Source organism: Tilletiaria anomala (assembly GCF_000711695.1).
Source record: "Tilletiaria anomala UBC 951 chromosome Unknown K437scaffold_85, whole genome shotgun sequence".
Lineage (NCBI taxonomy): Eukaryota > Fungi > Basidiomycota > Exobasidiomycetes > Georgefischeriales > Tilletiariaceae > Tilletiaria > Tilletiaria anomala.
In genome coordinates, this window is record NW_013546937.1 from 43,319 (window position 1) to 70,589 (window position 27,271).

A 27,271-nucleotide genomic window follows, 5' to 3' on the forward strand; every position below is an offset into this window, starting at 1 on the left:
CGTTTAGCACGCTCTTAGCTTCTATGCAAATCGAAAAACTCGTTTTAGCAGAAGTGGCGAGCTGCTCAACGTGCATGAGGTATTTTCCGAGCAGCTCCTGTACTCCAGTTGTTTGGGGGCGGCTGCCTGCTCGCCAGGCATATAACGAGTGGCAAGGATATCTCCAATATCCCGGCAGCATATGCGATGGTTTTGTTCCTTGCGTCACCTCTGAGAGTATATATATATGACGAGCGGCAGGGGCATGGCAGTATGGCTTCCTACAGATTCCACACTTGGCATGGCATCGCTTGCTAAACGTTCGGTGATCGCCTGCTAATGTGTCCCTCTTATCTCTCCAACATGAGCATCGGCGCCTAGCCGCTAGCCATTCCGAATCGGATGCAATGTTCACCAAGTGTATGTCACTGTCTGAAATACCATTGAGATGCATGACCATTCTTGTACGTCCCACATCGACAGCACCCCTTGAGCGTCGCGTGGCCCGAAGGCGGTCTCATCCACAGCGATGGGCTGACTGGATCCGGCGTCGCCGAGTCCGAGCGCAATTGCAGCAGCTACTGTTGAGCATACAGGCACCAGGCACCCACTCTCGCGCCATCCTATGCTTTGGAACATGGCCATCCAGCATTGGCATGGGACGAACTGGCCAACAGGATACCAGAGCGCACGCTTTCGAAGCAGCTCTGCAGCTTCAAGATCCAAAGAGGCGTGGACAGGGGCGAAACTTGCGCTTCATGAAGCACTCAACGCGTGTGTGTGGGGGGGGGTGGGGGGTGGCCACAGATTACACAGACTACTAGGGCGCCAGAGCAGTCTCACTCTAGTCCAGGACCCTAAAGCAACAAGGGACGAAAGGGCGCGTGCGAGGGAGTGCTCTGGATCAGTCACCAGCACCTGGCGCGCAATTCACCTGACCACACAGAGCCGCTGGTTGCCACCGTGCGGCAGTGGGTGCGGGTCTGGATGGAAGCCGATCTCTCATCTCTTTTCTGCTCAACGGGCAACGTGTGGCGACTTGACGACTCCAGGCTGCAGCCGCCGGGTAGCCCACAGCACATACAGTATCATTGACTTCCTCGAGCATTGGCCAAGAATTCGGTTCATGATGACCTAGCTTGTTAATCAGCAGTCCAAGTGAGAGCGCGTTCTGCGGCGTGCAGCTTCTGCAACAGGAGGCAACGGCACTGTCGAGCCTTGTCGTGAGAATTGTTGCCCGAGGGACACGAATAAGATCAGCGCACCTTCGCGCGTGTGCGAGTTCTCCCATGGAGCACCGCCGACGGAACCTCGCCACAGCCTGATCGCCTTGGGGATCCAAGTCTGCGGATGGCATGTCGGCCGCTGTTGCGAACCGCCCATACATCTACGTGCATTGTGGGCACGCCGATCTTGACAGCGCCAGCCACGTCAGTCGATTTCCTCCTGCTGGCACCAAGTCTGCCTTGTCTTCGGTGAACATGTCGGAGGGGATAGCCATCCAGCATCCTCTTGGTTCACCTCCACATACAGAAGAAAGCTCGCCCACCGTCCAGGCAAGCTACTCTGCTTCAGACTCTTACACGGGCCTTCGAGATGACCTTGAAACCGAGGCGGTCGACCTCGGTCTCAAGCCCTCCCTATCGACGAATACCTCGGGGTTCTATGCAAGCAATGCCACAGTCGATCGCGATCTCGGCTTGCTGCATTCGCCAGGGGTTAATTCAGACATTAACTTCTCGGATATACAGTCCCCGCTCGATGCTTTGGCGGGACAAGGATTCGGGCGGCGAGCCGGAATGTACTCTGCCGTTTCTGACTGTTCAGAAGGCACGTATGGCGGGGACGCCAATCAGGGCCCAGCAGCAAGCACAGATCATCTGACACCTGCGGCGAGCATTCATGGCGGTGGAAAACCGGATGTCAAGGCCGAAGGGTCCGGGACAGCTCTTTATGCTGCTGAGGAAGGCTCTGCGCGCCGATTTTCAAGCTTCAGAAAGAAACTAAATTTGCCGCGCGAGTCGTATAATGCGGAAGAAGAGGACACACAGAATATTCAACTGGTGAGCAGATCTTATGTGCTCTGATGGTGACAATTCTTAGTAGCTGCCCTCTATTCTGCAGAATCTGGAGCGGTGGGCTGCGGAGGAACGCCAGAGACGGAAGGCTCTACGGTCATCCAGGTCCAACTCCATTTTGGGCAGTCAACGCGCTTCGCTCGGACGACGGATCAGCACACTCGGCCGTGCGAAAGAGGCGAGCAATACGAACAGCCTGCTGAGGATGTCGCATGGAGGCGAATCGGTTTCGAGTCTAGACTCGACGAACGACAAGGCCAATGGCCACATTTCCAGTGGCAGTCAATTCGGCGTGGAAAAAGGAGAGCACATTGCACGGCGCCAACTTGGGAGCGAAGCCCACCATGCAGGCACGGACATCAAAGGAAAAGGTCGCGCGACTGACAACCCATTCAGCGATCCCTCGGACCCAGAATACGAAAGCACGCTATCTCGCTCTGCCTCCTCCAACAAGCCGCGTCCGACGGCGCACCACCCGATCGTCACTATTGGTGGGACCCCCGTGGTGCGGCGGCATTTGGGGCATAGGATCGGTCCGGATGGACAAGAGCTCCCGTCGATCGTCTCAACGGACGCCGATGCAACTGGCAAATACGACATGAAGCGCGGCGGTGCGTCGTACGGAAAGTTGGCGCGCAAACCTGGGACCATCACGGAAGATGTGGAGGAGGACAGGCATGCTGCCATAGACGGAGATGCGGGTGCTGGGGCTGCGATAGCCAGGCAGATCGGCGAGCGCGCGCCGCCGTCCCGCAAGAGCACTGCGGACTCGCGTTTCAACGAGATCGACTTGGAGGATAACACGGAGGAGGAGGAGGATTCGCACCCACATGGGCACAGTGAGGAGCAAGGTGCCGTCACTCCGCGTCAAGTGCAGCTTGGTACGGGTCAGGGACGCGGTCGACACGGGCAACTGCACTCTAGACCCGCGGGGGCTCATGAGGAAGGTAGGCGAGTCGCCTGGTGGACGGAGTGGCTCTTCTGCTGCGGTGGTCCACCACCTGATGATGAGCAGGTGCGTTGCTGACTGATCGGCTTGCATACACTTCGCGACTGCGCTGACTGTCCCTCCCGCTTCCTGCCTGCTCGCCCGTTTGCTGGTGACTGCGAATTGGCATTGCCAGACCGGTCGGACGAATCCTCTGGAATGATCTTGGTCTCCCCGACTTTTCGACATCTCATTGCCTCATCTTGCGAGCTCCTGAAGACGACGCCGAAAAAGCGTCTGCGCCACCGTACTCATCAGGCGTGTATAGACATTCCGTATTGTCCTACTATTTCCACCTTTTTGGACAGCTTATGTATGTTGTGATGATCCAAGGCTGGTTTATCTCATGGTCGCAAGCTGTCGACCCGTATGCGCTTGCAATTTTCCCCAATTTCGGTCACATTTCGTATCGTGGTACAAAACGAGCTTGACTGGGGTTAGATATGTATAGGTTGTGCTGGGGTCTCAATGTCTCATCGTGTGGAGCTGTGCTGCTGTGAAGTCAGATTTGTGAAACAGCGAGGAGCGCGTTGAGTTCCGCAGAGGCTGGACTTACACGCCGTCCGCGACCAGGGATGTTGCGTCTCACCTAACCTCGAGTCCTCGCTTCAAAAGTCTCGCTGTCAATCCTGGAGTGACTTGTTGGTAATTCAGACGCTTGCGGTAGGGGAGAGATTACAAAAGGCAAGGCTATGTTAGCTTGTGTTTCGCCTTGGACTCTCCAGCCTCGCTCACTCTTTGCGTCATACCCTTTTAGGACGGATTGCTGGCGAATAAGCAAAGGTGCAGGACTAGGCGCAACAGCTGACAGCACGTCGCCTTGTCAATCATCGACATGATCGATGCGTCCAAGTGAGCGCCTTATAATCATCTCGACGTCAGGGAAGGGCCCCCGCAAATATGGCGAACTCTATGCATGTGGTCAGCATGGAGCAGGCCCAAGGCCCGGGCATGGGCATGGGTATGGGTATGGGCATGGGTATGGGCATGGGCATGGGCATGCGCGGGGATAATGTGGCAGTGGCCCAGCTGAGGAATATCCTGCACCCATCAGTGCCCAAGGTGAACAAATGTCCAGAATCGAAAAGGCGCTTCGGTAATTCCATATTGACGCATCGAATTATTCCATCTTGCGCCTACGCAGACAAAGCAGTACAATTTTCCGGCAAACGCAGACACAGATACGCTGCGAAACGAGATCGACGAGTTTTTCTCGTACGTCGAAGCTCCGCAAGTTGGCGAGAACCGCGCTGCCTGGGAAGAATGGTGCGACCTGCAGAGTGCAAAGAAGCCCCCTGCAGATACGCCAGCAGCTGCAGAGGAGGATGCTCGGAGAGCACACGAAGAGTCGGCGCTTGAGTTGGACATGCTGGGTTTGAAGCTTGACCCGGACGCGTCTACATCAGCGGGCAAAAGCAGAAGCTCGTATGGTGAGCCTGTCTCTGCCCTCTTGGTATGCACGAACTATCTTATTGAACGCGTTGTGCGCTTACAGCATGGACATCGCTCCCTTCATCGGTACGCCGTCAATCCGTCGACGCCCTTTTGACGACGCTCGAAGTCAAGGACCCGACAGTCCGTGTGAGGGCGTCGCGCGCCTTGACCTACCTCCTGCAAGGCAGCTTCGCCGATACAACTGGACCTGAGCACCAGCTGCATTGGATCCAGGAGAACGCGCGTATGGTCCGTATGGCTGGCGGTCTCGCCGAGATATTTGGTGCATGCAAGATCGCTTGCTGGAAGCATGACTATCTCAGCTCTCTGCCTGATCATCTAGTGTCGACGGATCCAGACGAGGCGGCAAAAGGGGACGCAGCGACACCTCTGCTCACGCCTCAGTCCAAAGCAGAGTACTTGGAGGAGATCAACCTCGAACTCACTCTCTATTTTGCCCAACTGTACATCCTCGTTGAGACGGGGCGAGAAGAGGAGGAGTGGTCTGACGAGCTGAGTGAGTGTGGTCCTAGTCATGAACCTCTCACTACAGCGCCATACTGACGAGACATGTAGTGAGCCTGGATCCGCCACTCCCGATATACCTGTTCAATCTGGTAGCTGTCTTGCGCGAGAAGCCAGCCAAAGGGTATCCAGTCAAAAAGGTGTGTCAAAAGCGTGCCAAAGCTCAGCAGGTGTGAAACCCCCATTGAAATCATCTACCCTGCACAGCTCCTCCTGCTCCTTTGGAAATCTCTGCTTGCCTGCTTCGGAGGCCTGGAAGACGTAGAACGCTGCAAAAAGATCGCGCGTGAGCTCGAGGGTCTGGGCCCTATGGCGGACTCAAAGCGTGAGTAGCCAATGGTCAAGCAGCAGCAACCGAGAAGAGGCTGAGGAACTTCTTCAATACCGTAGGGACGGTCACCAAGGCAACACCTTTGGACTTTCAAAGCTTCCAACAGGACATGACGACCAAGTTCCCGACATATGTCCCACCAAACAGGGCGATGGGAAGCCTGCCAGTCGACAAGCTCGCTTCGGCCATCCTGCCGATACCGCCTCGCCGCGGTTTCAGTACTGGCCAAGGTGATGGGGACATCAGGGATCTCGGTGGCGGCTTTGAAGCAACGCCGGCTCCGTCTCCTCACAATGCTACGCCCGCCCCAACGCCCCCGGCGTCGCCAAAGCCAAATAAGCAAAAGTACCAGACCGATCAGACTAAACCGTTCATCCTTCCGTACAGTGTGACTGTGCAGGGTGGGCGAATGGTCCCATTCAGTGTCGAAGAGGCTGCGCGGCTCTACAATAACCACATGCACATCAGCTTGGAGCTGTGGCAGATGTGGTTGCTACGGGAAGAGTGCATCCAGGATGAGAGAGGGGTCGCCGAAGGAGGAGCAACCTTCAAGGCGTTTGATCTCCCCGGTGGACCCACTTCCAGCCTCTTTAGGACTTTGCGGCAACGTAACGAGCCTTTGGCAAACAGCTTGCAGCTCAATGGCGCAGCCGAATTCGAACCATATGGCAGCGTTCCAAACGACGGCAGCTCGGACGGTTCTGATTCCTTCATCGATGTCTCGATGGGTAGCAAATCATTGAAGGGCAGAGGCGAGCCAACGCTTGCTTTGCTGCAAGTTATCGAAAGCGAACTTGATGTTGAGATCAAGAAGATCGAGTCCGACCACAGTCTCGCGGTTCTTGACAGCACGCGATACGTCACTACCATCGCTAAACTATGTCAGGTTCGAGCCGACGTACGCCGGTTGCAGCGGGTCGAACAGCTTTACTGGGCGGTGCTTCCAAACCTGCAAAGCTCGGTCATTGTCTTGCTCAAGCTCCTGCTTGCCACAGTGACCGCGCAGACAAGCACAAACAGCCCGCACGCACGCGCCGTGGCGGAAGGCGTCTCGCCCGATGAAGCGCCACCGCCTACGCTTGAGGACATCGACGTCGCACGCCATCGCGAGATTACGTCCAAGGCTGTCAGTGCAATCCTTGTGCTCTGCCTAAAATGGTTCAAAGCAAGTCACGCCATGAAGTTCCATTACCTCTCTCAACTCCTGGTCGATTCCAATTGTTTGCTGCTCATCCTCAAGATGTTCGGACTGCAGGAAGTCGCAAATTCGGTCAAATCTATCAATGAGGCGGAGCAGTTCAATTTCTTCAAATACTGCGAGACTTTCTGTGGAAGGAATCCACGGCTTCCCCAACCTGAAGACTCGGTCATCCTCCGCTCGAATCGTGGCGGTGCATCGGCCATCGCAGGCAGCCCCAACGAGCAGCTTAACATGACCAATAGCGGAGACGAGATCGAATACATCTCGGACTATTCGTGGCGCAACTTTTTCTCGAGCATCAATTTCACGCGCATCTTACAGAAGCTCACGAAGCGACGCGTACACCGCATACTCTTGCTCGTACAGTATAAGAGCTCGGCCATCCTCAAGCGCACGCTGAAAGTAAATCATCCCCAGCTTCAGCTGTATGCTCTCAAGGTTATCAAAAGTCAGGTACCTTTCTGCGGGCGCAAATGGAGGCAGTCCAATATGAAAGTGATCACAGCCATCTATCTCAATTGTCGGCCCGATCTGCGCGACGAGTGGCTTGCGGGAGCGGACGTCGATGCCGATGTAGACGTGTCATTGCCGCAAGAGCAGGCCTTGCGCTCACTACTCAAGTTCTATAATGCATCCAGATCTGGCAGTGGCACAGGCGGCAAATCCGGACAGGGTCAAGGAGCAATTGCGGCGCAGAACGCGGATGGAGGTCGAGGGGCACCCACAGGCGAAACGCATGATAGCGAAGCAGCACAGCCCATGTCGCCTGGGAGGTCTCCTAACGTCAGTTTCTTCGACAGTGACGTTCTGCCGCCCGTGCGACGCAATGCGGAGAGCACTGCAGGTACACTCCGCTACATCCCAGACGACGTCGTCGAGGGGTACTTGGACTCGTATGAGGACGTGCTGGGCGAGGTCTTCGGAGAAGGTGAACCAACGGATGGATGGAGCAGCGGCAAGTGGGGCTTGACGAAACACGGCTCCGAGACCGCCTGGGCTCGCCTGGGTGAAATTCTCGGCGACTCAGACTCGATCAGCGATAGCGAGTCGATCGCATCGATCGGTGACCTTGGTCTGCATGACGGTGCTGGTAGCGCGGGCGGCGAAGCGGGCGAAGGGGAACCGAGGCTGCGCGATGAGAACATGAACGAGTGGGAGCATCTCAGTCCGAAGGAGATGAAATTCCTCGCCAACAGCGCTCCTCCCCAACCTGGCTCTCCGCTCGCAGAGCGAGGCATGCGCCGCCGGCAGTCTAGCAATGGCTGTTCTGGCACCGGCAGCAGGTCCAATTCGCTTTCGTCGCCGTTGCGTCCTGTTCTGCCTTTTGGCCTGGACGACCTGTCGACCGACGATGCACTGGCGGTGGAAGATGAGCCGGAACCGTTTGCGCCGCAGCCATTGCCCCAGCCGAAAGAAGGCGGCATTGACGAGGTGAGCAGTCCTGCAGCACTTCCCATGCTGCCGCTCGAGTTTCCATCTGACCACATGCCTCTTCTGCGCAGGTTGAACACATCTTTGGCACGTAAACTGGAATTTTCGCAGCGCGATACGCTGTTACGCCAGCGCAGCTGTATGCTAAGGGTACAAGTGTATGCGACACTTATTGCAAGGGGTCTTGTCAGCAGCAGGAAAAGAAAGGGCGGGGGCCGCGTCTATGATACATGGAGGGTCGCCCACAGCAATGAAAGCGGCGGATCGCTTGCTTCCCATCACTGAGCTCCCACAGGAAGAAAATTGGCGGAACGGCTGTGCTTGAAACCTTGATTGTCATCGCTGACTGAGCGGAGAGCGAGCGCAAAGCTAAAAAAAGAGGGCGGCATAAGGTGTCAACGCAACGGAAGGAAAGGATGGGGATTTTGGTACGCTCCACGCTTCCGTGCTCACCCAGCGGAGAGTCACGTCAATGTTTACTTGGTTCTTGCTCGAGATACTGTAGCAGCTTACCTCGCGACCGGTGATCGTGTCGAGCCGCCTGGAGTGATCAGGGAATGCGGATAGCGTCAAAACACGATCAGCTTTGTGTTCATGCGCGTGATTCGACGAATGCCATACGAGCGAGCGCGAGCTGGGTACTCACATAACACGGATGACGTCATCCACGTGCGCTGCACTGGCAACATCATTCTTGGTCGCTAGCACGAGTAAAGGTATACCAGCCAGCTGCGGTCGCGAGATCAGTGCGTGGAGCTCATCCGTTGCGATGACCCATGGGTTGTGCAAGTGCATACTGGTGGGGCCAGAATCAGCGCCACCACTATCGCCCGCGCCAGTGGAAGCCTCTTTGCTGATCCCATCCGCACCATCGCCATTGTCAGATGGTAGCGGCAGTGCCGAGTCTACGACAAAGACAACCGCGGACACTCCGCGACAATATCGTTCCCACATGTTTCGGAATCTTGGCTGGCCTCTGTAGAAGATAAGGAAGGAGCGACCGGTGTCTCAGCTCGTTGTATCGCTTGTAACAAAGTGAAAGAGAAAGAACAACGTACCCGATATCCCAAACCTTGATGGTGGTATTCCCGCTCGATACTTTGCGCATGTTGAATCCAATCGTAGGCACCATCTCGGTGCTGAATTGTCCCAAGCTAAGCAGGTTCACCAGCGACGTCTTGCCTGCGGATTGTAGGCCGACAACGCATATCTCGAGGTGTTTGGAGAAGAGCAGAGATCGAAAGAATTGGATGATGGAATTCAGGATGGAGGTCATCTTGGACAGCGATCACACGCTATCGATGCCGCCTTTGCGAGTGTTATATGAGGCTTCGATCTGGCGTAATGCGGCTCTTTCTTTGATAGGATATTTGCTGGATCGTTATACGGCCCTGCCTGCAGGCCTGTCCTCGTCGTATGCCTTGTTGCTGGCGATGACTACCGTCAGGATGACACGCCTCGCTCTGTGAACCTGGCGCGTCTCTTGGCGAGTGGAACGCATTCAAGTCATCGATCGTTCGCTCAGACGGCCTATCCCGGCGTCGAGCGGAAGAAGCGTTAGCATTCGGGTGTTTACCCGGTCGATATTGACGACAGATTGACACTCGAGGGTGCAGAGGATGCGATGCGGGTCGCAATCTTGCCCGATACCGTGAGGGCTAAAACGTTGGTTGGCGGTGGCTGTTCGTATCCGTTGTTGCTGCTAGATGGCCATCCTGACTCAGGTTCTTGCTGTGTTGCAAGATGTGTGTGTGCATGTAAGTAACCCTATTAAGGTCCAATGCCAGCCTGTCAACAATAGAGATGAGAGCGACCTGCCACCTCATCTGTCACGGATTTAGATGGGCATTCGCCTCCAGCGTGACAGAGAGTGGCGCTGCGGTCTTGCGCTGTGCCTTTGCCAAACACGACCACTAGAGTGTACTTGCTGACGATTCAACCTTGACCGCTGTAGCATATGCAAACGGCCAGAATGCTTCGCCTCAATCCAGGGAGCTACGATCGACTCGCATTCGTACCAAGCAGCAGACATTGGATCCTCTTCATTTTGATATTCCAAGCCCATAGCACCCCGTCAACCAAGCGTGTTTGCTGAGGAGTTCCGTGCTGATCTGATCGCGTGACGCCATCATCGAATCGAAAGCCAACCGGAGCGCAACAACAGACTCAGCTTTCGACCCGAATCATCTACGTACCCGCGCGAGACACTCCGGTCTCCAACTCGAGCCGTCCCTCTCTTCGTTTCGAGCACTCACATCAACCCGCTCGCATATTCGGGAGCTTGTTGCGCCTTCGGTGCGCAGCATATCTAGTCCCAGCAAGATGAGCTCGCCCAAGAGACGGATCGAGACGGATGTCATGAAGCTGCTCATGAGTGACTACGAGATAACGCTCGTGAACGACAACATGCAGGAGTTTTACGTGCGGTTCCATGGGCCAGCAGAGAGTACGTGAGATGCACTGACAGCAAATTCATGGCTCGCGGGTTGACACAGCTCCCGATCTGCTAATCACAGCGCCATTTGAGGGAGGAGTGTGGAAAGTGCACGTCGAACTACCCGATCAATATCCATACAAGTCTCCTTCGATCGGTTTCATGAACCGCATCTTCCACCCGAACATCGACGAGTTATCAGGCTCAGTCTGTCTGGACGTGATCAATCAGACCTGGTCGCCAATGTTCGACATGATCAACATCTTCGAAGTCTTTCTGCCGCAGCTGCTGCGATATCCAAACCCAACGGATCCGCTCAACGGCGAGGCTGCTGCGCTGCTCATGCGCGAGCCAAAGAACTACGACGCAAAGGTCAAGGAGTACGTCAGGAAGTATGCGACAAAGGAGAGCGCAGACGCTGTTGGCGCGGAGGACGGCGAGGATGGGGAAGGCGAAGAGAGCGAGGAAGAAGAGATGAGCGACGTGGGCAGCTTCAGCGAGGAAGAAGCTGCAGGCGACATGGAGTTATGATGATCTTGCGCCTGCTTCGCCTCATCTCAGTCACCCAACCTATCTCCGCTGTGGCATGACTCGACAAACCCGCACACCACCCCCCGTCTCATCTCGGCATTATCCCCACTCTTCGACACGACCAGCACATACAGCATGTTCCCGTACACCGCGCACACCACAAGGTGTAACTTGCTCCATAGCCCTCACACTACGTTCTCCACCCAAGTTTGTCGGTCAGGCCGTGCTTCATCAACTCGCATGCGTTCGAGGTTCGCCCGACCCGCAGTCGCTGTCAACCTCTTCACGTTGCGTCCCGCTACGATCCCCCGCCTTACAGAGGCCGTCTGACGCGTGACCTGCTTCACACCCCATCCACGACTTTCAATCCTGTTGTACTCTCTTCACAGCTTGGTAATGAGACGATACTGATATACGAATGTTGCAGCGACCAGCTGTCCTTGACATTTTAACGCTACAACGTTGATACCTTGGCGCAGAGCAACTCGTCGGAGTCCATGAATTCCCAGCGTGCCGATCACGCCCAACCAACACTCAGAACGACACGGCCGACTCCCTGTTGTACCCGGTCGATCTCCTCCACCCACCCAGTTGCATCTACCTCTCCGCTCTTATGGATCTCGCCAGGGTCGGAAGCCCGCTGATGTGAGATCACTGCTTGCTTGAGCGCCTGCACGCCACCTCCGACTCCAAAGTACAGGACCTTGGCAGCTACGAGGCAAAGTGTGGATGAAGGGTGCCGTGGCTGCTGCTCGATCCTCGCGGCTCTCTCGCTCAGATATGTGCTCTCAAGATATCGCGAGACGCGCTGCGCGGAGGCAGAGGAGGCGAGCGGCGAGGAGCGTCGGCTGCACTCGGAGAGCAGTTGGACGAGCGACGGCAGTGAGTCGAGCGAGTAGATTGTCTCAGATGTCAAGATCAAATCGTATGGTGCTAGAGAAGATGGAACTGCAGTCGCCATCATCGCTGTAGGCATGTTGGATGCGTCTGGCATTGTTGCCCAACGTGCGGCTTGCAACCCGGCCCAATCACCAGCAAAGAAACGCAGCGTGATTCCGCGTGAATTGAGTGCTTGAAGGAAAGCAGAGAGAAGGTCCGGGTGAATGGGAACCTCGGCGGCTTCCTCGCCGTTCGCTGTCCAGTTTGAGGCGGTAGAGCTGGTTGTAGATTCGTCGTCGTTGCTCTTCTTGGCTTTGCTCGGTGCTATCGGGTACTTCTCTCGGATCAAGGCAGCGGCGTCTGAGAAATACCAGGCTAGCACGAGATTGGGCACTGTCACCTGCAGGTGCCCCGATGATGTCGCGATCAGCGGCGCAGAGGGCTATATTCTGAGGGCGTGCACGACTCACCAGCTGCAGCACCTGCAAATTGTAGTCGAGAAGAAACAGCTCTGTCTTGCCCTTCTCAAGCTCCGACGACCGTGCAGACTTTTCGTTCAAAAGAAGGCTCAGCAGAAAGGCAGACGGCAAGGCCGTGCCACAGCCAATATCCAGGATAGATGCACCGTGCAGATGGTGTTTTGCACCTTCACCATTTCCAAAGCGGTCATGAAGCACGGAAATGAGATCCATCGAGCATTCCCACGTCTTGAGACCCCCCTCGTATACACCCGGTGTCAAGTCGGTGTTCGCATCAATGGCTTCTACATGTCGAGAGTCCGAACTGCCGAATCTTTCAGAACCGAAGGCTTCAGTTTCGTCTTCATCGTTGTCGGCATCAATGTGGGCGGTAAGGAGCTGGAACCGCGCATCGAACAGATCACGCCTGCGAAGTATCACCCAGTCTTCCTTGACGGCAGACGGATCCGAGGGTCCATTTTCAGGGGCCTGAGACGGACCATGGGCAAAGGCCGAAGACTTGCGCAGAGGCACCGATAGGGAAGAAAAGGAGAGACGAGGTGGAAAGTATTCAAGCTGGCATGGGAGAACGCCCGTGATGCAATGTTAGAATACAATAATCATCAACACTGCTAGCGGTCGATTCACTAACAAGCTCTTCTAATGGAATCTCCAGACATTTTGCTTTCCCCTTTGCCTTGTCGGATTTTGCTGCTTGAGACACGGAGCCGAGCTGGGCGGATGTGGACGGCCCATGAGGGCCAAGAGCATCAGAGGACTCGTCCAGCTCCTCGTTGGCGAAATCGAATGCAAACGACATTTTGACCCGGGTAAAAGAGTGACTCGGTGCACTTTATACTTGCAAGGAAAGTCTCCAGCGGGTAGGTGCTCTGATAATGCACAGGTGGCTCGGGATAACATGAGAGAAGCCAGCCTGTAGTGAGCCCCTACTAGCATGGAGTTGATGTTGATGTGGGGAGGTCACAAAGACGTGAAAAAGTTGAGCGCCGCAGCCCAAAAATCTCTTGGTCGTTGTGACGTGAGCCTCACCAACGAGTGATGCCTGAGTGCTGGTGACGTTTTGTTGGTCCATTGAGGACATAGCTCATCCACTTGTGAGGCTGCCGTGGTTCATGGTTTACCATGCTTCGTCAATGATGAAAAATTGCCCCTTCTTGTCGCTCAGAGCTGGATAAATCCGACGCTTCCAGCGCTCGTCTCCGTGTACGCTTCAGGTTGGTCACCGAAACAACGCTGTTAGCAGCGCAAACTTACAAGCATGAAGGTCACATCACGGCATCTGGAGCGAGACGGGTCGGGCAAAGTGACCTTGATTCCTGAGGAAGAGTGAGTGTTTGAAGCCGCCAAGTGGCACTTCATGCTGAATATATCCTATGCACCGGAATTGTGAACGATAGTGAGGACATGTACCACTTGTACAATCTCATCGAGCAGGGCGATTCCATCCGTGCTGCTGCTGTCCGACGGGTCCAATCTGAATCAAGCACCGGCTCGATAGAGTCACACAGAGTTAAATTGAATCTCACTATCCAAGTCACAAAAGTGTCCTTTGACGCTACTGGATCCTCCGCGCCGCCAGACCCGCTAACAGGGTCGACGTCAGCTGCTAATGGTACACAAGATGATGTGGCTGCAACCTCCTCAGCAGGCGCGCTGGGCGGCGGCTCGGGAGGAGATGGTGTCACATTGCAAGTCTCTGGAAGGGTCGTCGAAGAGAACCAGCACGTCAAGATGGGAGCATTCCATACTCTTGACCTTGAGTGCAACCGACCGCTCACAATCACAAAGGAGACATGGGATTCCGTGCATCTGGAGCGGTTGCAAGAAAGTTCTGACGTAGGGCAAAGGGCAGAAGTCGGAGCGGTGGTGTTGGGAGAGGGTAAGTCCATGATGACGGTTGAGTTCGTGCTTCGAAGAGGTATGCTGACTATCATGCTCTCCAAGGGACGGCAATTGTGTGCTTGCTAACGGAACACATGACCGTCGTGCGGCAACGGATAGACGTTCCTGTTCCTCGAAAGCGAAAAGGGTTGCCCACATCTTCAGCGGACAAAGCGACTGGGCGATTTTACGCGCAGGTCTACAACGCAGTGCTTAAGCTCTTGCAGCTTCCAGCCATTCGCTTGATTATCCTTGCAAGTCCAGGATTCACCAAGGACAGCGTATACGATTTTCTTCTGGCCGAGGCGACAAAGCGAGGCGACAAGGCGCTAATAGGCAGCGAATCGAAGCGTAAGCTGATCAAGATCCACTGCAACAGTCCACATCTCCACTCCCTCATGGAGGTAATACGCAGTCCGGAGGTCAGCGCACAACTGAAGGACACCAAATTTGCGCGCGAAGGTGCGCTGCTCGACAAATTCATGCGTATGCTCTCGTCCGATGAGCACCGCGCTTGGTACGGCGAGAAGCACGTGTTGCTCGCCGCATCGCGGGGAGCCATCGGCACGCTACTCATCTCCGACGGCCTCTTCCGATCAGCTGACCCGGCGAGGCGGAAAATCTTCGTGCAGCTCGTAGAGGACGTGCGCGCGCTAGGTGGTGAGACAGCTATCTTCAGCTCACTGCATGAAAGCGGTCGTCAACTCAACGGCCTTACGGGCATCGCCGCCATCCTCACGTTCCCGCTCGACATCGAGATGGTAGAAGAGGAGGAGAGAGAAGCGGCCAAGGCGGAGGCTAGCAAGGCGAAAACCGATGCAACGGACGAGGATGGCCATCCGCCACTTAGACCGAACCCGAACCTGTCTTAGCGTGTCATATATGTGCTTCGTGGTCTCTTCATATCGTAATGTTGCGGACCGGCCGCTCAACCCTCATTCGTTTACATGGATACTTGCAGACAGCACTAGAGATACAGAACAGACGTCAATTGCTTAGCAAGAGCAAAGAAATGCAAAGGGAAGAAGGAAAATTGCAAAGGACCAAAAGAAAAGCCTTTTAGGGCCCAGCAGCGAGCCTCGCCCGTTTGGAGGGCGATTCTTGCTTGGAAGGGTCGTCCTTTGAAGCGTTGGAAGTCGAACGCGGTCTACCAGATGCCTTGTTAGCAGGCGAGGTCTGCACCTCGCTCTGCAGCTGAGTCTCTTCATCGCCGTATGTCAGAGGCCCACGTTGGAAGACGTACGCAGTAGCATCCGACTCAGCCACGTCGGTGAACCGTCCAGCCTTCTCGTTGTGCCGACTGGGCGTGCCCATCCCCATCCCTCCTCCATTGAGTTCCGATGGGAAGGGGTCAAAGACACCGGTGGCAGAAACTCCGCGCATGCGCGGCGTGCGCCGCGAACGCGGCTGCGGGCTGGGGCTGACGTTGAGGAAATCAGCGTAGCTGAAGTTGGTGCCGGGTGCTTTGGGCGTGCGAGGAGGGCCGCCTGGTGGCGTGGAAGGCAGAGGAAGGAGCGCGTTGGCGGAAGCGTCGAGCACATCGCTCGCCATCACGCAGTCCTCTGGTATGACATCAGAGGCGTGGGGAAGGCGCGCAGAGGGAGGGACCCGAGGAGGTGTCTGTATCTGCCCGCTGTTGCAGTTGTCTTTATTGTTGCTCTCACCATCGCTGGCTGAGCCGTCCTGCGTATTGGACGCGGAAGATGAATTGACGGGTGTGGTGTCGGAGCCGATGGCCGCGGAAGGTGCCAAGCTGAGCATCGTCGTATCAGACTCCTGCGAGTTGATGAGGTCCTTATGTGCTCTATCATGTCGTATATTCTGCGCCCCCAAGCCGTCGAGCAGCGGGTCTACATCCTGGAACAACGACCGCGCGACTCCACTACTATCGATGCGCTGTCTTCGCCCGTTTCCGAGCAGGCTGGGCGTGGCGCCTGCGAAGCGGCTGCGATTCTTCGTGTCAGTCGCTGGGGACGGCGACGTGGCGAGAAGAAGCATGAGTTCTGCCGCTTCGCCTTCGTCTGGCTCCGCCTGTGCGCGCTCTTCGTTCCGCGACTTTGAACCCGAGCCCAGGCCAGCAGTCGAGGTAGGGCCAACAGGCTCGCTCCTCGCATCGCTGAGAGTCGCGCTTCCGTTGATGCGCGGCGACCCCGGGAAGGACTTGCGATGCGCGGCGGGCGACGCGGTCAGTCCCGAATGACTCCCTCCTGCTGTGAAGGCAGCGAATGCTGCGGACGAGGTGCTTGAAGCAGAGCGAGGCGTCATACCGTGTGGCGACGGTCGCGCAAAGCCCAATTCGATCGACGCTCCGAGGCGCCCGCTCAGCGGTCGCCGCGGAGACGTGCAAAGCGCCGAAGGGGACTGTCCGCCGCCAGCGCCACTGCCATTGGCCATGCGAGCCGAGCTGCGCTCGTCGGAGATCGCAGCAAGAAAAGATGCGACGCGATCGCGCTCCGCTGCGTCTTCCGCTGCTGTGTCGCCGCTGTTGACAAGGCTGTTGATACTGCTGCTGCCGCCACTGGCGTCGTGGGGCCCTTGATGCTGGAATCGCACGCCGTTCACCGACGTGTTGCGCGATCGGGACAGAGCGGCACCTGCACCCGTGGGATGGGCGATGCCGAGGTCCTTGGCGAGCGAAGAGGCGGGATGGCCATTGGGAAGAAAGGCGAGCGGATCTGGCGTGTTTCCTCCTGCACCGCCGCCGGCGCCTAAGAGCGCGACATCGCGGCTACTCGTGCGCATACGCCCACTTGCAGAGCGCAAAGGGCTGCCGGCGCTGGACGTGGCTGACGAGGGTGTGGATATGCCGAGGCCGGCGAGCCCGATGCGCTTGTGGCGCGGCGAGGGCGTCTTGGTCGGAGTCGTGCTGGCAACAGCAGCGGCGCTGGTCGTCGCATTGGACGAGGGAGCGCTGCTGATCGCACCGGCGATGGCGCGATGGTTGTGCCAGCTCGTCTGCCGGCGAATACCCTGGTTGCTGTTATGCGGTGGGCTGCCGTGCCAGAACGTCGGCCCATAGCCCTGCGCATACCCTTGCGCGTAGCCGTGCAGGTGCGGGTACGGTGCATGCTGTGAGCCGTCCGCGGCAGTGACAGCCGCGGTACCTGCAACGAGCGGGTGCTGTTGCCCTGGTAGAGGCTGCGCGTGCTGCGGCTGTGCGGCGTGGTACGCTGGGCGCTGACCAGCGATAAAGTTCGGGACCTGATCGTCCGCGTAGCTCTGTCTACGTTGCCTGAGCGCCAGCTCACCCTTCATACCCAACTGCATACCCGCCCGCATCCCCAACGCCTCGCGCGGCACATGCTGCTGCTGCTGCTGACCATGATGGTGCTTCTGGTGAGGCGAGAGTTGCGGCAACGGTGCGAAAGCGAATGCGAGCTGCAGTTCCCGCTTGCGTTGCTCCTGCGTCGGGTGGTTGTGCGGATCGAAGCGCGGGCCGCCCGGGCGCGACGGCGAGCCGAGCTGGGGACTGGCTGCTGCGCGGCTAAGCAGCGACGCCGTGCCGGTCATGTCTGAGTTGCTCGGCGAGCTGGAGGCGGTGTTTCCAGCACTAACAGCAGTCGATGAAAAGGGCGAATTGCGCAGTTGTTGCGGAGCGCGCCGCGCTTGCGACTGTTTTTGGGGTTGTTGCTGTTGTTGTTGCGTTTGAGTAGCGGTCAGAGAACCGCTGATGGAACCGGGAGGCGTCGTGGGCTCGATGTGCAGCTGCTTGAACGCGGGGCCAAAGACCGTCTCGTAGATGCTGCGCTGCGGCTGGCGAGCGGGTCGCGCAGCGCCGGCTGCTGTCGTGCCGGACGGTTGGGACAAGCCGGCTGGCGAGCCCTCGTGCCGGCCTTCTCGGTCTGCGTTCGGTTGCGCGTGCCCGTTGGGCATCGTGCGCGACTGGCGCGGCGGCGTCCTCGGGACGCGCACGGGTGGCCTGCGGCTCGCGCTGCGATGCTGATCTTCCCCGCCGCCGCCGCTGCTCTTGCCGTCGCTTGCTGGCCCAGTCCCGGATGCGCTGCCGGAGAAGTCGGCGTCATCGACCGCCATTGCCCTCGCCGACGCAGATGCCATGGCCATGGGCCCGACGTGCCCGACCCAGCCGGCGTGCTCGGCGGCGTGCAGGGAGGACATGGTGACAGCGGGCGAGAAGGCCGACGAAGCGGCGGGAGACGCGGCGGAAGCGGCTGACGAGGAGGTGGAGGAGAAGGATGACGACGAGGAGGAGGATGAGGAGGAGGGGGAGGATAGAGCACAGGTGTGTGCGCGCTCGGCGCGCGCGGACGCGTTCGCGAGCAGGTCGTCGATGCTCGCTGCTGCTGCTGCTATTGCTTGGATGGGCGCTGCTGCTCGTTCGGCCGAGGAGAAGGACGCAGAGGCTGGTGGCAGCTTCGCTGGTGTGCGACACGACGCCGGTAAAGAGTTTCCATTCGCTCCGTAGGAGGATTGGCAATGAGAGGCGGCGGAAACGGGGAGGATGGAGCGGGCGCTTTGCATGCGCCGACGCGGCGGATCATCGCTGCTCACGTCGCTCGTGAATGTCGGCGCACTGCTGCCGTGGAAATGGTTGACAGCTGCGCTCGACCGGAACAAAGGGGATACGGGCTGCTGCTGCTGCTGGTCTGTGGATTGGATAGAGCGGAAGAGCGAGGGGGCGGCTCGACACGTCGACTTGGCTGCGAGCTGCAAGCGCGAGCGCAGTGCTTGAGCAGCCTGGGTCAGGTCGCAATTATCAGGCAGGAGCAAGAGCAAGAGCAGGAAGAGGTTTGGAGCGTCAGTACGGCACTGGACACTACGGAAAGCGGAAAGCGGTGGTGCACCTTCTCGACTTGCATGGAACTCAGCTTCTTCGGGCCGTTGCCATTCACTGATTCCCAGCCGTGCTCCATCTGGAGCGAGGGTTCGGTGGCGAGGGCGTCCATGACGACGCTGCGTGACGGGTGCGCCATCGCCGGCTCCAAGGAGAAAGGGGGACTTGATTCTGTTCACAGGCAGTTCTGACGCTCGGCTTCCTGCGCAGCTGAGGCCTGATGGATGGGTGGGCCGAGTGGTTCACGCTCGAAGCTGCTGCTGCTGGCGGTCGATGGATGGCCACATGTATGCCATGTGCTATATGCAATGTTATGCTATGCAGTGAAGACGGGCGGCACCTGGGCCTGAGCCGCTTGCTATGCGATATTTTCTAGCAGGCCCCGATCCACTGCCTGCTGTCTGTGCCAGCAGGTGGATCAGATGCTGCGACCTTTGCGCGATGGATCGCTCAAGCGCCGGCGAAGCGCGCGTGATCACGGACGGGATGCTACCCGCGCACCCAGGGGACGGCGTAGGCGTTCGACGGCAGCGACAGGTGCGTGCTGTTTCTGGATGATGATGGATACGGGTGGATATCCCAGCAGGCCTCACAGGAGGAGCGCAGGTCGAAGGGCGGGGGTGCCGAGTTCCGAGCTCCGATGCATGGTGGAAGGGGAATGAGGGATGGTCATGGTGGGGATGTACGATGATGCTGCATCGGGGGGGGGCAGTGTGACACGAAGGTGATATGGGGGAAGGAGGCAACTCTGTGACTGCTGCTCGCTATGGAATCAGCTGTTGGCGCGCGTGTGATCAGTTTGCAACCCTCCCTCGCAGAGCAGACAAGACACTCTCTGCCATCCGCAGCACACTGCTTCAGTGCCTAAAGCCTATAGCGACGCGTCATCGTGACGCGCCTGTCCTGCCTGTGCGCGACGCGACGCGAAGAAGAAAAGGGGAGAAAAAATTTGCACCACGCGGTGCGCCGCGTGGACGGTTGAGTGCTGTATTGTACAATACGTATGTACGCTGTGCTTCTGTTTGCTGGGGGAACTGCTCTCCTGCATCCTCAGCTCGGCTGCCCTGTTCATCAGTTCGGCCATCAAGCATGTGGCTGGCGCCACAGGCCTGGCCCGTCACCGACATCATCGCAGAGTCAAGTGCAGGGGCTGTTGGCCTGGAGGAGACAAAGCCCTCCATCTCCCTACCCGCAGCAGGGAGCCAGGTATGGCATTCTGTAATCAAGTGCACGAGTGTAGATGGAACGGAACGGTTCAAGCCCCGCACCACCAGTGCCGCCGATCATTACTCATTGACTGGTAGGGCAGGTTACGAGAGTCGGATTTGCACCCAGCTTCCTCAATCCTACACGTTTACTTCTCTAGTTTTGGACTCCGGCTGGTTCGAGTTGAGCTCGTTCCGTTTCTAGACACCATCGAAAGGCCGCGGAAAAAGGAGGGGCCAGCCCGGCCAAGGAACGAGGCGGAGTAGTAATGTCGACATGCACACGCGAGAGTGCACTGTTTAAAAACATTGGTCTATGTGGGCAAGCTCTGCACGAATCATGTATCGTGATGAGACATATGGATGGAGTTGCGTTGTCTTTTCACATCAGCTCGATCCTCCCACGATCCAGCAAATGCCGCACGGTGCTATAGCGCAGCAGATGCACAGACCCCTTTGTCAGCTCGGCGTGTGAACCGCTGTGAGAGAGTTTTGAGCGAACAGCACAAGTCAGCAAAGACGTTTTGCAGGGGCGGCTCACGTCCCACACCGCATCACACGAGGCAGCCTCACTCCAGCAAAAACAGATTACCGCACGCAGCCTTGCAGCGGATAAACACCGGCGCTTCCAGGTCAGGCTTGATGACTGTTCATGGAATGCAATACAGCGGTGAGCCTTCCGCAACCTCCAAAAGCCAGGTAGACGGGAGAGAGATTGAGACGCACCCATGTCCCCAGAGCTGCACGCCTCGATCGCCACGTCCTCCAGACCGCGAAGCTTGGGCGGCAACGCGTTGAGCACAGAAACTTCAAGGTGGTCCACGCGCATTTCCTCGAATCTGTGTTGGCCATGGTCGCCACATAAGCTTCATTGCGATCCTCACACACAGGATGCGTAGAAAGAAAAAATCTTACCTAGTCACATATGCGCGCTCCAACTCGGATAGTTTCCGAAGCTCCGACGCAGTGTTGGCGATGTATTGCGAGTACTCTTCGATCTAAAGAAGCGGGCGCAAGTGTGAGCGCATCGAGACAAAGGTGCATTCATACCACTCAGCAGGACCGCCTTGCACGCACGCACCTTGCCTAACCGCATGCGCAGGTACGCTCGAAGCAGCCATTTCGCCCGCTCAATGTCCAGCGTGACCAGACTGAGTCGAAAGTGCTCTTCTTCCGACGTCGATTCGTCCGACGCCAGGCTCTCCAAGATGGACTGCAGCGCGGCGCGCAAGCAACGCCAAGGGGAAATTGAGAGTTGGGATGCGTGTCAGTCTGGCCCGGGCACATCACTTGGTGCCCCGTCTGGTGAAGCCCCTTTGCGTTGCCGCTTGTACACACCTCCTGCTGCCCAATCTGGTCAATCACACCGTCGTGCGCCTCCTCATCGAACGGCCGCAGCTCGGGACAGCATTTTTCCGTGACCCATGCATCGCGCAGCTTCTCGATGAGCGTTTTGCGTCTGTCTGCCTCGTCTGCGTCGGCGCCGCGTGTGCCTTCACCGTCCCCGCCGTTGCCCATCCCGGAGCCTCGGCCCGCGTGCGTGTCGAGACCGGCGTCGGAGCGGAAGCGATATGCACGATCGCCCCTACCGGCTGCAGAAAGGTCGTCGTCCTCGTCATCTTCATAGTCGCCATGGCTGTTCGGCTCAGCACGTCGCCCATAACCTGCTTCTGTCCCTGGGTCGCCCAGTCGCGACCCCAGCGCGTCCAGTTCACGATCTCCATCTCTGATGTCACTGAGGATTTCGTCTAGCAGCGGATCCGGATCACCCATCGGTGCTACCCATCCTCGTCTCTGCCTTTCTATCGAAACAGTAGCGCCTCTTCGTGATGGCGACAACAAGCCGTCACCGCCGCCACCCTCACCATCGAGGCGTTGTATTCGCCGCTGCTCGACGTTGCTTCGTCGCCGCGGCGACGGGCTGAGGATGTCGCTTACGTTGCTGCCTGTCGCTCTTGCTGCCACACGTCGGGGCGTTAGAACCACATCTTCCCTGTCGGCGCCAGACTCCGAGCTTTCGCCCCTCGAGCCCAGGCCGATACCGAACAGGTACGGATCGTCGATATCTTCGTCCATTCGGCTGAGCGAGCGGGCCACTCTCGGATCAGCAGCCCCTTCCGCTGTGGCCATCGCGTTTCGCTGCGCGGCGCGGCCTGCAAAAGGGTGCTGCGAGTCGTCATCCTCGTCGTCTGAGTTGATCGCGTAGCGAGTCGCCATATCGTGTTCCTGTCCCAACCCGCGAGCGCGCTACGGTGCGTTGCTGTCGGAACTGGGACGGGGATCGACCTCCCTGGACGCTGGCTTTAGCAAGCGCTTGTCGAGAGGGCCGGTCTGTGTGTTGCTGCAGGTTACATATATCCAAGATGGGGTCTGTGATGGATAGCCTGGTGCAGCAGGGCCCCTGCAGGAAGATGCCGCCTTCCTGGGTATTGAAGTTATCCACGAACATCGTCCATCATCGATTGAACCCGCCAGCTTCTCACAGCGTTGTCTCTGCTGCGGTCAGGTCGAGCGTGTCGCGTTTCTCATGGTGAGTCTCTCAGCGTGCTTCGAAGAGTGCAGCGGCTTTAGGGTTGCAGATACCCTATACTCTGCAGTTGCACAGCCATCTTACGGCCGAGACGGGTGTCTCGCTCCTGTGTACGCGCGGCTGGGCCACCTGGTTGACTAACCTTCTCTCTTAGCCTGTGCACGCGTTCCACTCCACAGGGACGGCCAGACAGACCCTAACTGGCTTGGATGCACACAGCTGTGATGCTTAGCGTTGTGTCCCATGCTGAAGCCCAGCCATTATCACGTTTCTGCCCCCCCAGAATGCACAGAATGCACTCCTTCGAAGGCCTCGTAGTAGCCATAGAGTAGGGAGAGAAGCTGCGACGACGCACAGAAACATCAAGAAGCATTATCATCGGCTTTTTGCTTGAAGTCAACCTACAGTGCTGCTCCGTGCGAAGAACGCCTCTCCCATCACACCTTGAAGGCCCTTCATCCGCGCGTTCGCCAGCGATAGATCCGAAAGTAACTCCCGCGTCCGCTTATCGAACCCATGGGTGATTAACAAATATGCCGCCCAGAAAAGTGCTTCCACTGTCGAGCCTGCAGCCTCGAAAGGAGGATGCAACCATTCCCATGACTCCTGGCTCCTCCGCCTTTCGACCGTCTTCCTTCCGCCCCAAGTCGGTCCTGCTCGTCCTCAGCGGCGGATCCAGCGTCAAGGCGACCGATCAGGCGCTCAACACTTGGGCCGCAGACGGCTTTGGCAGGAAGATCGATGGGGAAAAGGCGCCAATCGACCAGTCGGACGAACGCGAGCGGAAGAGCAAGGAGGGCGATGTCACTGCTAAGCTCAGCGCCGTCGTCTACGAACTGCCAAAAGGCGAGCAGCCAAATGCCGTCAACCAACTCCGGGCGGCTAACAAGGCACTGCACAACCTTCCCATAACAACCATCGTGCAGCTCAGTGAGCCGAAACTTCCTGCGACCCAACCGACCCCCGAAACGCTTGCACTCGCCTACCGCGTCTCGCTCCCCGTTCTCGGCGCATCGCTCAAGGCGGACGAGAAGACATGGCTGGATCTGATCGAGGCCGCCTCTCAGAAGGATTTGGTGCTCGAGCTCGAAATCGCAAAGGATGGAGAAGTCAAAACTGGGGAGGAGAAGGGTCTCGAGCGAAGGCAGGAGGAGCTGGAAGAGTTACTTGGGAAAAGCTACGAGGCAGAGATGGGTGAGCAAAAGGGTGACTTCCAGGACGAGAATGGACAGGTCGACTTGAGTAAAGCTACCAAGGGTGTTCGCATCGTGCTGGGTGAGTAAGAGTCTGTGAAACGTGCAGGGGTGTGTGCGTGCTGAAGAGCGTGATCGTATCGCATTTCCTTGTAGACAACTTGGCTGGTCCACCCAATCTTCCAAGCAGTCAGCTTCTCCGCAGCAAGTCGCTGGAAGAATGGACCGGCTTCATCTCGCGCATAGCATTGCACCCGCGAGTTTACCTCAAGCTCTCACCTTTGCTCTTCCCGAGCGTTGTTCCTCTCCCGTCGCCATCCTCGTCGAATCCGATCGCGAAGGCTGCTTCCTCTGCGCTCCAGACCGCCTCGAACTTCGCATCGTCCGTCGATATTGGAAGCTCATACGTCGAACGGCGTGTCGAATTGCGCAGGCGCCTGTGCCTCCTCCTCAACATCGCCTACGAGGCGTTCGGAGAGGACAGGATTATCTTTGCTACCTCGCTCGACGGCTGCGGCGTCAAGCCGACAAAGGGGTCCGCGGAGGACGGCGCACCGCCTCCCCCTCGCGGAACAGACATCAGCGTTTCCGCTGATGACGAGCTGACGACCAGTCCCGCGGTGCAGACCGAGGGCGAGTCAGAGGCGAAGGAGGAGCTCTCGGCCGCAGAGGAGTGGTACGAACTCTGCAGGGAAACCTTCCAGCAGATTGGTCTCGGTGACGAGAGTCTTGACAAGATCTTCAACGAGTGAGTGTGCTCTCCATCATTGCGGTTATTGATAAGCAAGTAACGAATCATGAATATCTGTATCCTTCCCATTACAGAAATGCAGCCTACGTCTACCGCATCTGATGCTATCTATGAGAGAAGGCAATACAAGGCTACATCACATGTGCGCTAAACTTATACACTGTTGTTAAACGCCGTTAAGTGCGAATCTATTCGTAGAAGTGGAACAATGTCATACATACCTTGCTGCACACGGGCGATTCATGATCACGTTTCAGACTTCCACTCGAGGGACGGAACGCAATGAAGGGCCCGAAGATCTGTTCCAATACATCACGCCAGACTTGCATCCTACAATACATTGATGGACCAGAAGCTTAGAAACGACATGCCACTATGAAAGTCGCGACAAGATAAATGGATTGTGCAACGAGGCATTGCGACCCTGATCAAAAACGATATAACGCGAAGGTTTATTCGTCTGTCACTGACCGCACCCAGCCCCATCGCTCGCCCAAAAAGACATCTTACTCTCCGATCAGTATGACGACCTGCTACAGTCCTGGATGAGCGCTGCTTTTGACGGCAGGCTTATCTGATGAAGAGGCGCTTTTTTGAAAGATCGGGGTTTTGCGTCTATCTTTGAGACGCTAAGCGTTAGGGAGAGGAAAAAAGAAGAGGAAGGAAGGAGAAGCAAATAATTAAATAATCGTGCAGAGAACGGGTGATGGTGACCTGGCGGGAGGTGGAGGCACAGAATATTCTTTTCATGAAGAGCCAAGGCCTCTCAGCAAATCTTAGGGTTGGCACCTTGGCCATTGCCATATCCATCTTCATTGTCATTACTTAATCGCGTGCATGACGTTGTCTCACCAACCTCTCACTCCACATGCCATTTGCCATTTGATCTCATTCAAGACCTGCGCTTGGGCGACTTTCGCCCGTCAGCGCAACCGCCCCTTGCTCCGTTGCGTAGAGCAAGATGGGCTCGGGTTTCGGCTCGCTTTACGGCGCCGGCAAGCGCGCCCTCGCCAACTTCCCGTCCAGTACATCTTTGAAGGCACTTGGCGGCGACCCGCAGGCATCATCATCGTCCCCGGGAGCTGATGCGGAATTCGCAAGAGCAGGTGAAGGTGCACGGGTTGACAACATGCCTTATCCTTCATCGTCATCATCAGGTTCAGATGCTGGACCGTACGGAAAGCTCCTGTCGCCGCCGCGAATCGCAAGGCACAATGTTATCTTGGCGGGTCTACGACGGAGTGGCAAGTCCTCCATTCTTAAGGTAGTCTACGAGCAGCTCTCGCCATCCGACACACTCTTCCTCGAAAGCCATTCGACAGGCGTCAAGGGCCGCTGGACCACCTTCCATGTCGACTGCTTTTTGCCGCTCAGGATATGGGACGGGCCTGGACCGTTGATCGGTGAGGGTCCAGGCGCAAGAGGGCGCGGTGCGGTTTTGCGTGATATGCCCGCAGACCAGGACGAAGCAGCTTCCAGAAAAGACTTTGAGGCGGAGGCAGAGAGCACTGCGGCCGAAGTAAAGGAAGGTAAACTGAGGTGGAGGGATGTAAGCACTGTGATCTTCGTGATAGATGCTCAGGTGAGCTTTTGAGTGCACTGACGACCATTACGAACATATTTTCCTGACACTAGCCTATGACAGGACGACTACTTTGACTGCGTCGCGCGGCTGCATGAACTCATTTTGAAAAGCTTTGCGATCAACCCGTTTATCGAATACCATGTCTTCGTGCACAAGGTTGACGGTCTTAGTGACGACTATAAATTCGGTGGGTGGCCTATCGTGCTAGCATAGAGGCGAATGTCCATCTGACCGTCGAATTTGAGTGCAGATACGCAGCGCGATGTAGAGCAGCGCTTATTGGATGACCTGGCCGATGCATCTGGTAGCTTTGCCTTTGTCCCTGGCGCGGCGGAGGAAATGGCAAAGGCTGCGCAAAGAGGCCATCAAGTAGGCCCACAAAGCTTCGGACTAGAAGGCGTCTCGAATTCGAGGGAGATATTCCCTCTGGAGAGCAGCGTAAAGTTACACTTTCATCTGACATCCATCTTTGACAACTCGGTGTTTGTTGCATTGTCCAAAGTGCAACAAAGCCTGATGGAGGGCGCACTCGCTGCATCACTCGAGTCAGCATGTGACAGCATCTGCGGGGTGAGTGTAAATGTCGCACTTGCGACCATGGGGGCAGCTGATCTGAATCTTGTGCTCAACAGTCTTGTCGCTTCGACAAAGCATTTCTGATGGATGTACCATCACGCACATATATATCCTCGGACTCTACGCCATTTGAACCCACTTTGTTCGACATGGTATGCGAATATGTCAACTTCCTTTTACTTTTTTCCGACGTCTACAGTGACCTTCAACCGCCTGCATCATCCTCACCTGCCACAACGACAGCATCAAGCAACGAAGGCCAAGCCAAACAAGGCAAGTGGGCTAGTAGCGTGTGCAAACTCAACCCGGACATTAGCGTTTGTTTCTGGCAAGTCGACAACAGGCTCGCTTTGATTGCCATCATCAAGTCAGATCTGCAGGCGCGCAATGCTGGCTTGATCGACTACAACGTCTCATTCTTCCGTCGGGCAATTATCCAGATCGCGCAAGTAGCCCGCTCCGCCTAAC

General features: G+C 57.0%; 11 protein-coding genes across 11 annotated transcripts; 7 read left to right on the forward strand and 4 right to left on the reverse strand.

The window, feature by feature from the left end:
* Positions 1-1,037: 1,037 nt before the first annotated feature.
* K437DRAFT_181480 (uncharacterized protein) lies at positions 1,038-2,164 on the forward strand. The gene has a single exon (XM_013386102.1). It carries the CDS (start codon positions 1,335-1,337, stop codon positions 2,064-2,066), a length of 732 nt encoding a protein of 243 aa, XP_013241556.1. The 5' UTR covers positions 1,038-1,334; the 3' UTR covers positions 2,067-2,164.
* Positions 1,943-3,151, forward strand: K437DRAFT_258471 (uncharacterized protein). The gene is made up of 2 exons (XM_013386103.1): positions 1,943-2,042; positions 2,104-3,151. Exon 2 carries the CDS (start codon positions 2,263-2,265, stop codon positions 3,082-3,084), a length of 822 nt encoding a protein of 273 aa, XP_013241557.1. The 5' UTR covers positions 1,943-2,042; positions 2,104-2,262; the 3' UTR covers positions 3,085-3,151.
* Positions 3,152-3,679: 528 nt separating this feature from the next.
* K437DRAFT_275589 (uncharacterized protein) lies at positions 3,680-8,337 on the forward strand. The gene is made up of 8 exons (XM_013386104.1): positions 3,680-3,729; positions 3,803-4,107; positions 4,190-4,475; positions 4,541-4,996; positions 5,056-5,144; positions 5,212-5,329; positions 5,395-7,967; positions 8,039-8,337. Exons 2-8 carry the CDS (start codon positions 3,946-3,948, stop codon positions 8,060-8,062), a joined length of 3,708 nt encoding a protein of 1,235 aa, XP_013241558.1. The 5' UTR covers positions 3,680-3,729; positions 3,803-3,945; the 3' UTR covers positions 8,063-8,337.
* On the reverse strand, positions 8,053-9,725 carry K437DRAFT_249829 (P-loop containing nucleoside triphosphate hydrolase protein). The gene is made up of 4 exons (XM_013386105.1): positions 9,026-9,725; positions 8,614-8,943; positions 8,421-8,508; positions 8,053-8,336 (listed from the first exon to the last, which is right to left on the reverse strand). The coding sequence occupies exons 1-4, from the start codon at positions 9,241-9,243 to the stop codon at positions 8,304-8,306; spliced, it is 669 nt and encodes a 222-aa protein (XP_013241559.1). The 5' UTR covers positions 9,244-9,725; the 3' UTR covers positions 8,053-8,303.
* A 564-nt stretch (positions 9,726-10,289) lies between these two features.
* K437DRAFT_269847 (putative ubiquitin-conjugating enzyme e2-23 kda) lies at positions 10,290-10,932 on the forward strand (the record flags this gene model as incomplete). The annotated part of the gene is made up of 2 exons (XM_013386106.1): positions 10,290-10,413; positions 10,484-10,932. The coding sequence occupies 2 exons, from the start codon at positions 10,290-10,292 to the stop codon at positions 10,930-10,932; spliced, it is 573 nt and encodes a 190-aa protein (XP_013241560.1).
* A 517-nt stretch (positions 10,933-11,449) lies between these two features.
* K437DRAFT_227051 (uncharacterized protein) lies at positions 11,450-12,710 on the reverse strand (the record flags this gene model as incomplete). The annotated part of the gene is made up of 4 exons (XM_013386107.1): positions 11,450-11,865; positions 11,938-12,211; positions 12,282-12,571; positions 12,614-12,710. Coding segments are annotated over 4 exons (1,077 nt in total), but the record flags the coding sequence as incomplete, so codon positions are not given.
* A 786-nt stretch (positions 12,711-13,496) lies between these two features.
* Positions 13,497-15,137, forward strand: K437DRAFT_181580 (uncharacterized protein). Its single transcript, XM_013386108.1, has 2 exons — positions 13,497-14,169; positions 14,235-15,137. Exons 1-2 carry the CDS (start codon positions 13,695-13,697, stop codon positions 15,041-15,043), a joined length of 1,284 nt encoding a protein of 427 aa, XP_013241562.1. The 5' UTR covers positions 13,497-13,694; the 3' UTR covers positions 15,044-15,137.
* Positions 15,137-18,868, reverse strand: K437DRAFT_181546 (uncharacterized protein). Its single transcript, XM_013386109.1, has one exon. The coding sequence runs from the start codon at positions 18,648-18,650 to the stop codon at positions 15,231-15,233; it is 3,420 nt and encodes a 1,139-aa protein (XP_013241563.1). The 5' UTR covers positions 18,651-18,868; the 3' UTR covers positions 15,137-15,230.
* A 1,301-nt stretch (positions 18,869-20,169) lies between these two features.
* K437DRAFT_275593 (Sld5-domain-containing protein) lies at positions 20,170-22,601 on the reverse strand. Its single transcript, XM_013386110.1, has 6 exons — positions 21,507-22,601; positions 21,250-21,381; positions 21,084-21,166; positions 20,895-21,007; positions 20,742-20,814; positions 20,170-20,647 (listed from the first exon to the last, which is right to left on the reverse strand). The coding sequence occupies exons 1-6, from the start codon at positions 22,383-22,385 to the stop codon at positions 20,551-20,553; spliced, it is 1,377 nt and encodes a 458-aa protein (XP_013241564.1). The 5' UTR covers positions 22,386-22,601; the 3' UTR covers positions 20,170-20,550.
* A 317-nt stretch (positions 22,602-22,918) lies between these two features.
* Positions 22,919-24,981, forward strand: K437DRAFT_258478 (uncharacterized protein). Its single transcript, XM_013386111.1, has 3 exons — positions 22,919-23,973; positions 24,048-24,639; positions 24,717-24,981. Exons 1-3 carry the CDS (start codon positions 23,232-23,234, stop codon positions 24,742-24,744), a joined length of 1,362 nt encoding a protein of 453 aa, XP_013241565.1. The 5' UTR covers positions 22,919-23,231; the 3' UTR covers positions 24,745-24,981.
* Positions 24,982-25,771: 790 nt separating this feature from the next.
* K437DRAFT_227080 (uncharacterized protein) lies at positions 25,772-27,270 on the forward strand (the record flags this gene model as incomplete). The annotated part of the gene is made up of 4 exons (XM_013386112.1): positions 25,772-26,224; positions 26,288-26,414; positions 26,478-26,797; positions 26,860-27,270. 4 exons carry the CDS (start codon positions 25,772-25,774, stop codon positions 27,268-27,270), a joined length of 1,311 nt encoding a protein of 436 aa, XP_013241566.1.
* Position 27,271: the final 1 nt, after the last annotated feature.

Bases quoted from the DNA above. Each gene is read 5' to 3' on its own strand.
- K437DRAFT_181480 (XM_013386102.1), top strand. From the start codon at position 1,335: ATGTCGGCCGCTGTTGCGAACCGCCCATACATCTACGTGCATTGTGGG.
- K437DRAFT_258471 (XM_013386103.1), top strand. From the start codon at position 2,263: ATGTCGCATGGAGGCGAATCGGTTTCGAGTCTAGACTCGACGAACGAC.
- K437DRAFT_275589 (XM_013386104.1), top strand. From the start codon at position 3,946: ATGGCGAACTCTATGCATGTGGTCAGCATGGAGCAGGCCCAAGGCCCG. The intron at 4,476-4,540 runs GTGAGCCTGTCT...GTGCGCTTACAG, and splicing joins CAAAAGCAGAAGCTCGTATG to CATGGACATCGCTCCCTTCA. The intron at 5,145-5,211 runs GTGTGTCAAAAG...TACCCTGCACAG, and splicing joins AAGGGTATCCAGTCAAAAAG to CTCCTCCTGCTCCTTTGGAA.
- K437DRAFT_249829 (XM_013386105.1), bottom strand. From the start codon at position 9,243: ATGACCTCCATCCTGAATTCCATCATCCAATTCTTTCGATCTCTGCTC. The intron at 8,944-9,025 runs GTACGTTGTTCT...TATCTTCTACAG, and splicing joins ATCAAGGTTTGGGATATCGG to AGGCCAGCCAAGATTCCGAA. The intron at 8,337-8,420 runs GTGAGCACGGAA...CTCTTTTTTTAG, and splicing joins TTGACGTGACTCTCCGCTGG to CTTTGCGCTCGCTCTCCGCT.
- K437DRAFT_181580 (XM_013386108.1), top strand. From the start codon at position 13,695: ATGTACCACTTGTACAATCTCATCGAGCAGGGCGATTCCATCCGTGCT. The intron at 14,170-14,234 runs GTAAGTCCATGA...ATGCTCTCCAAG, and splicing joins AGCGGTGGTGTTGGGAGAGG to GGACGGCAATTGTGTGCTTG.
- K437DRAFT_181546 (XM_013386109.1), bottom strand. From the start codon at position 18,650: ATGCAAAGCGCCCGCTCCATCCTCCCCGTTTCCGCCGCCTCTCATTGC.
- K437DRAFT_275593 (XM_013386110.1), bottom strand. From the start codon at position 22,385: ATGGCGACTCGCTACGCGATCAACTCAGACGACGAGGATGACGACTCG. The intron at 20,815-20,894 runs GTGCGTCTCAAT...TTCCATGAACAG, and splicing joins GTGCAGCTCTGGGGACATGG to TCATCAAGCCTGACCTGGAA. The intron at 20,648-20,741 runs GTGAGGCTGCCT...ACTCTCTCACAG, and splicing joins GGTAATCTGTTTTTGCTGGA to CGGTTCACACGCCGAGCTGA.
- K437DRAFT_258478 (XM_013386111.1), top strand. From the start codon at position 23,232: ATGCCGCCCAGAAAAGTGCTTCCACTGTCGAGCCTGCAGCCTCGAAAG. The intron at 23,974-24,047 runs GTGAGTAAGAGT...ATTTCCTTGTAG, and splicing joins GGGTGTTCGCATCGTGCTGG to ACAACTTGGCTGGTCCACCC. The intron at 24,640-24,716 runs GTGAGTGTGCTC...TTCCCATTACAG, and splicing joins CTTGACAAGATCTTCAACGA to AAATGCAGCCTACGTCTACC.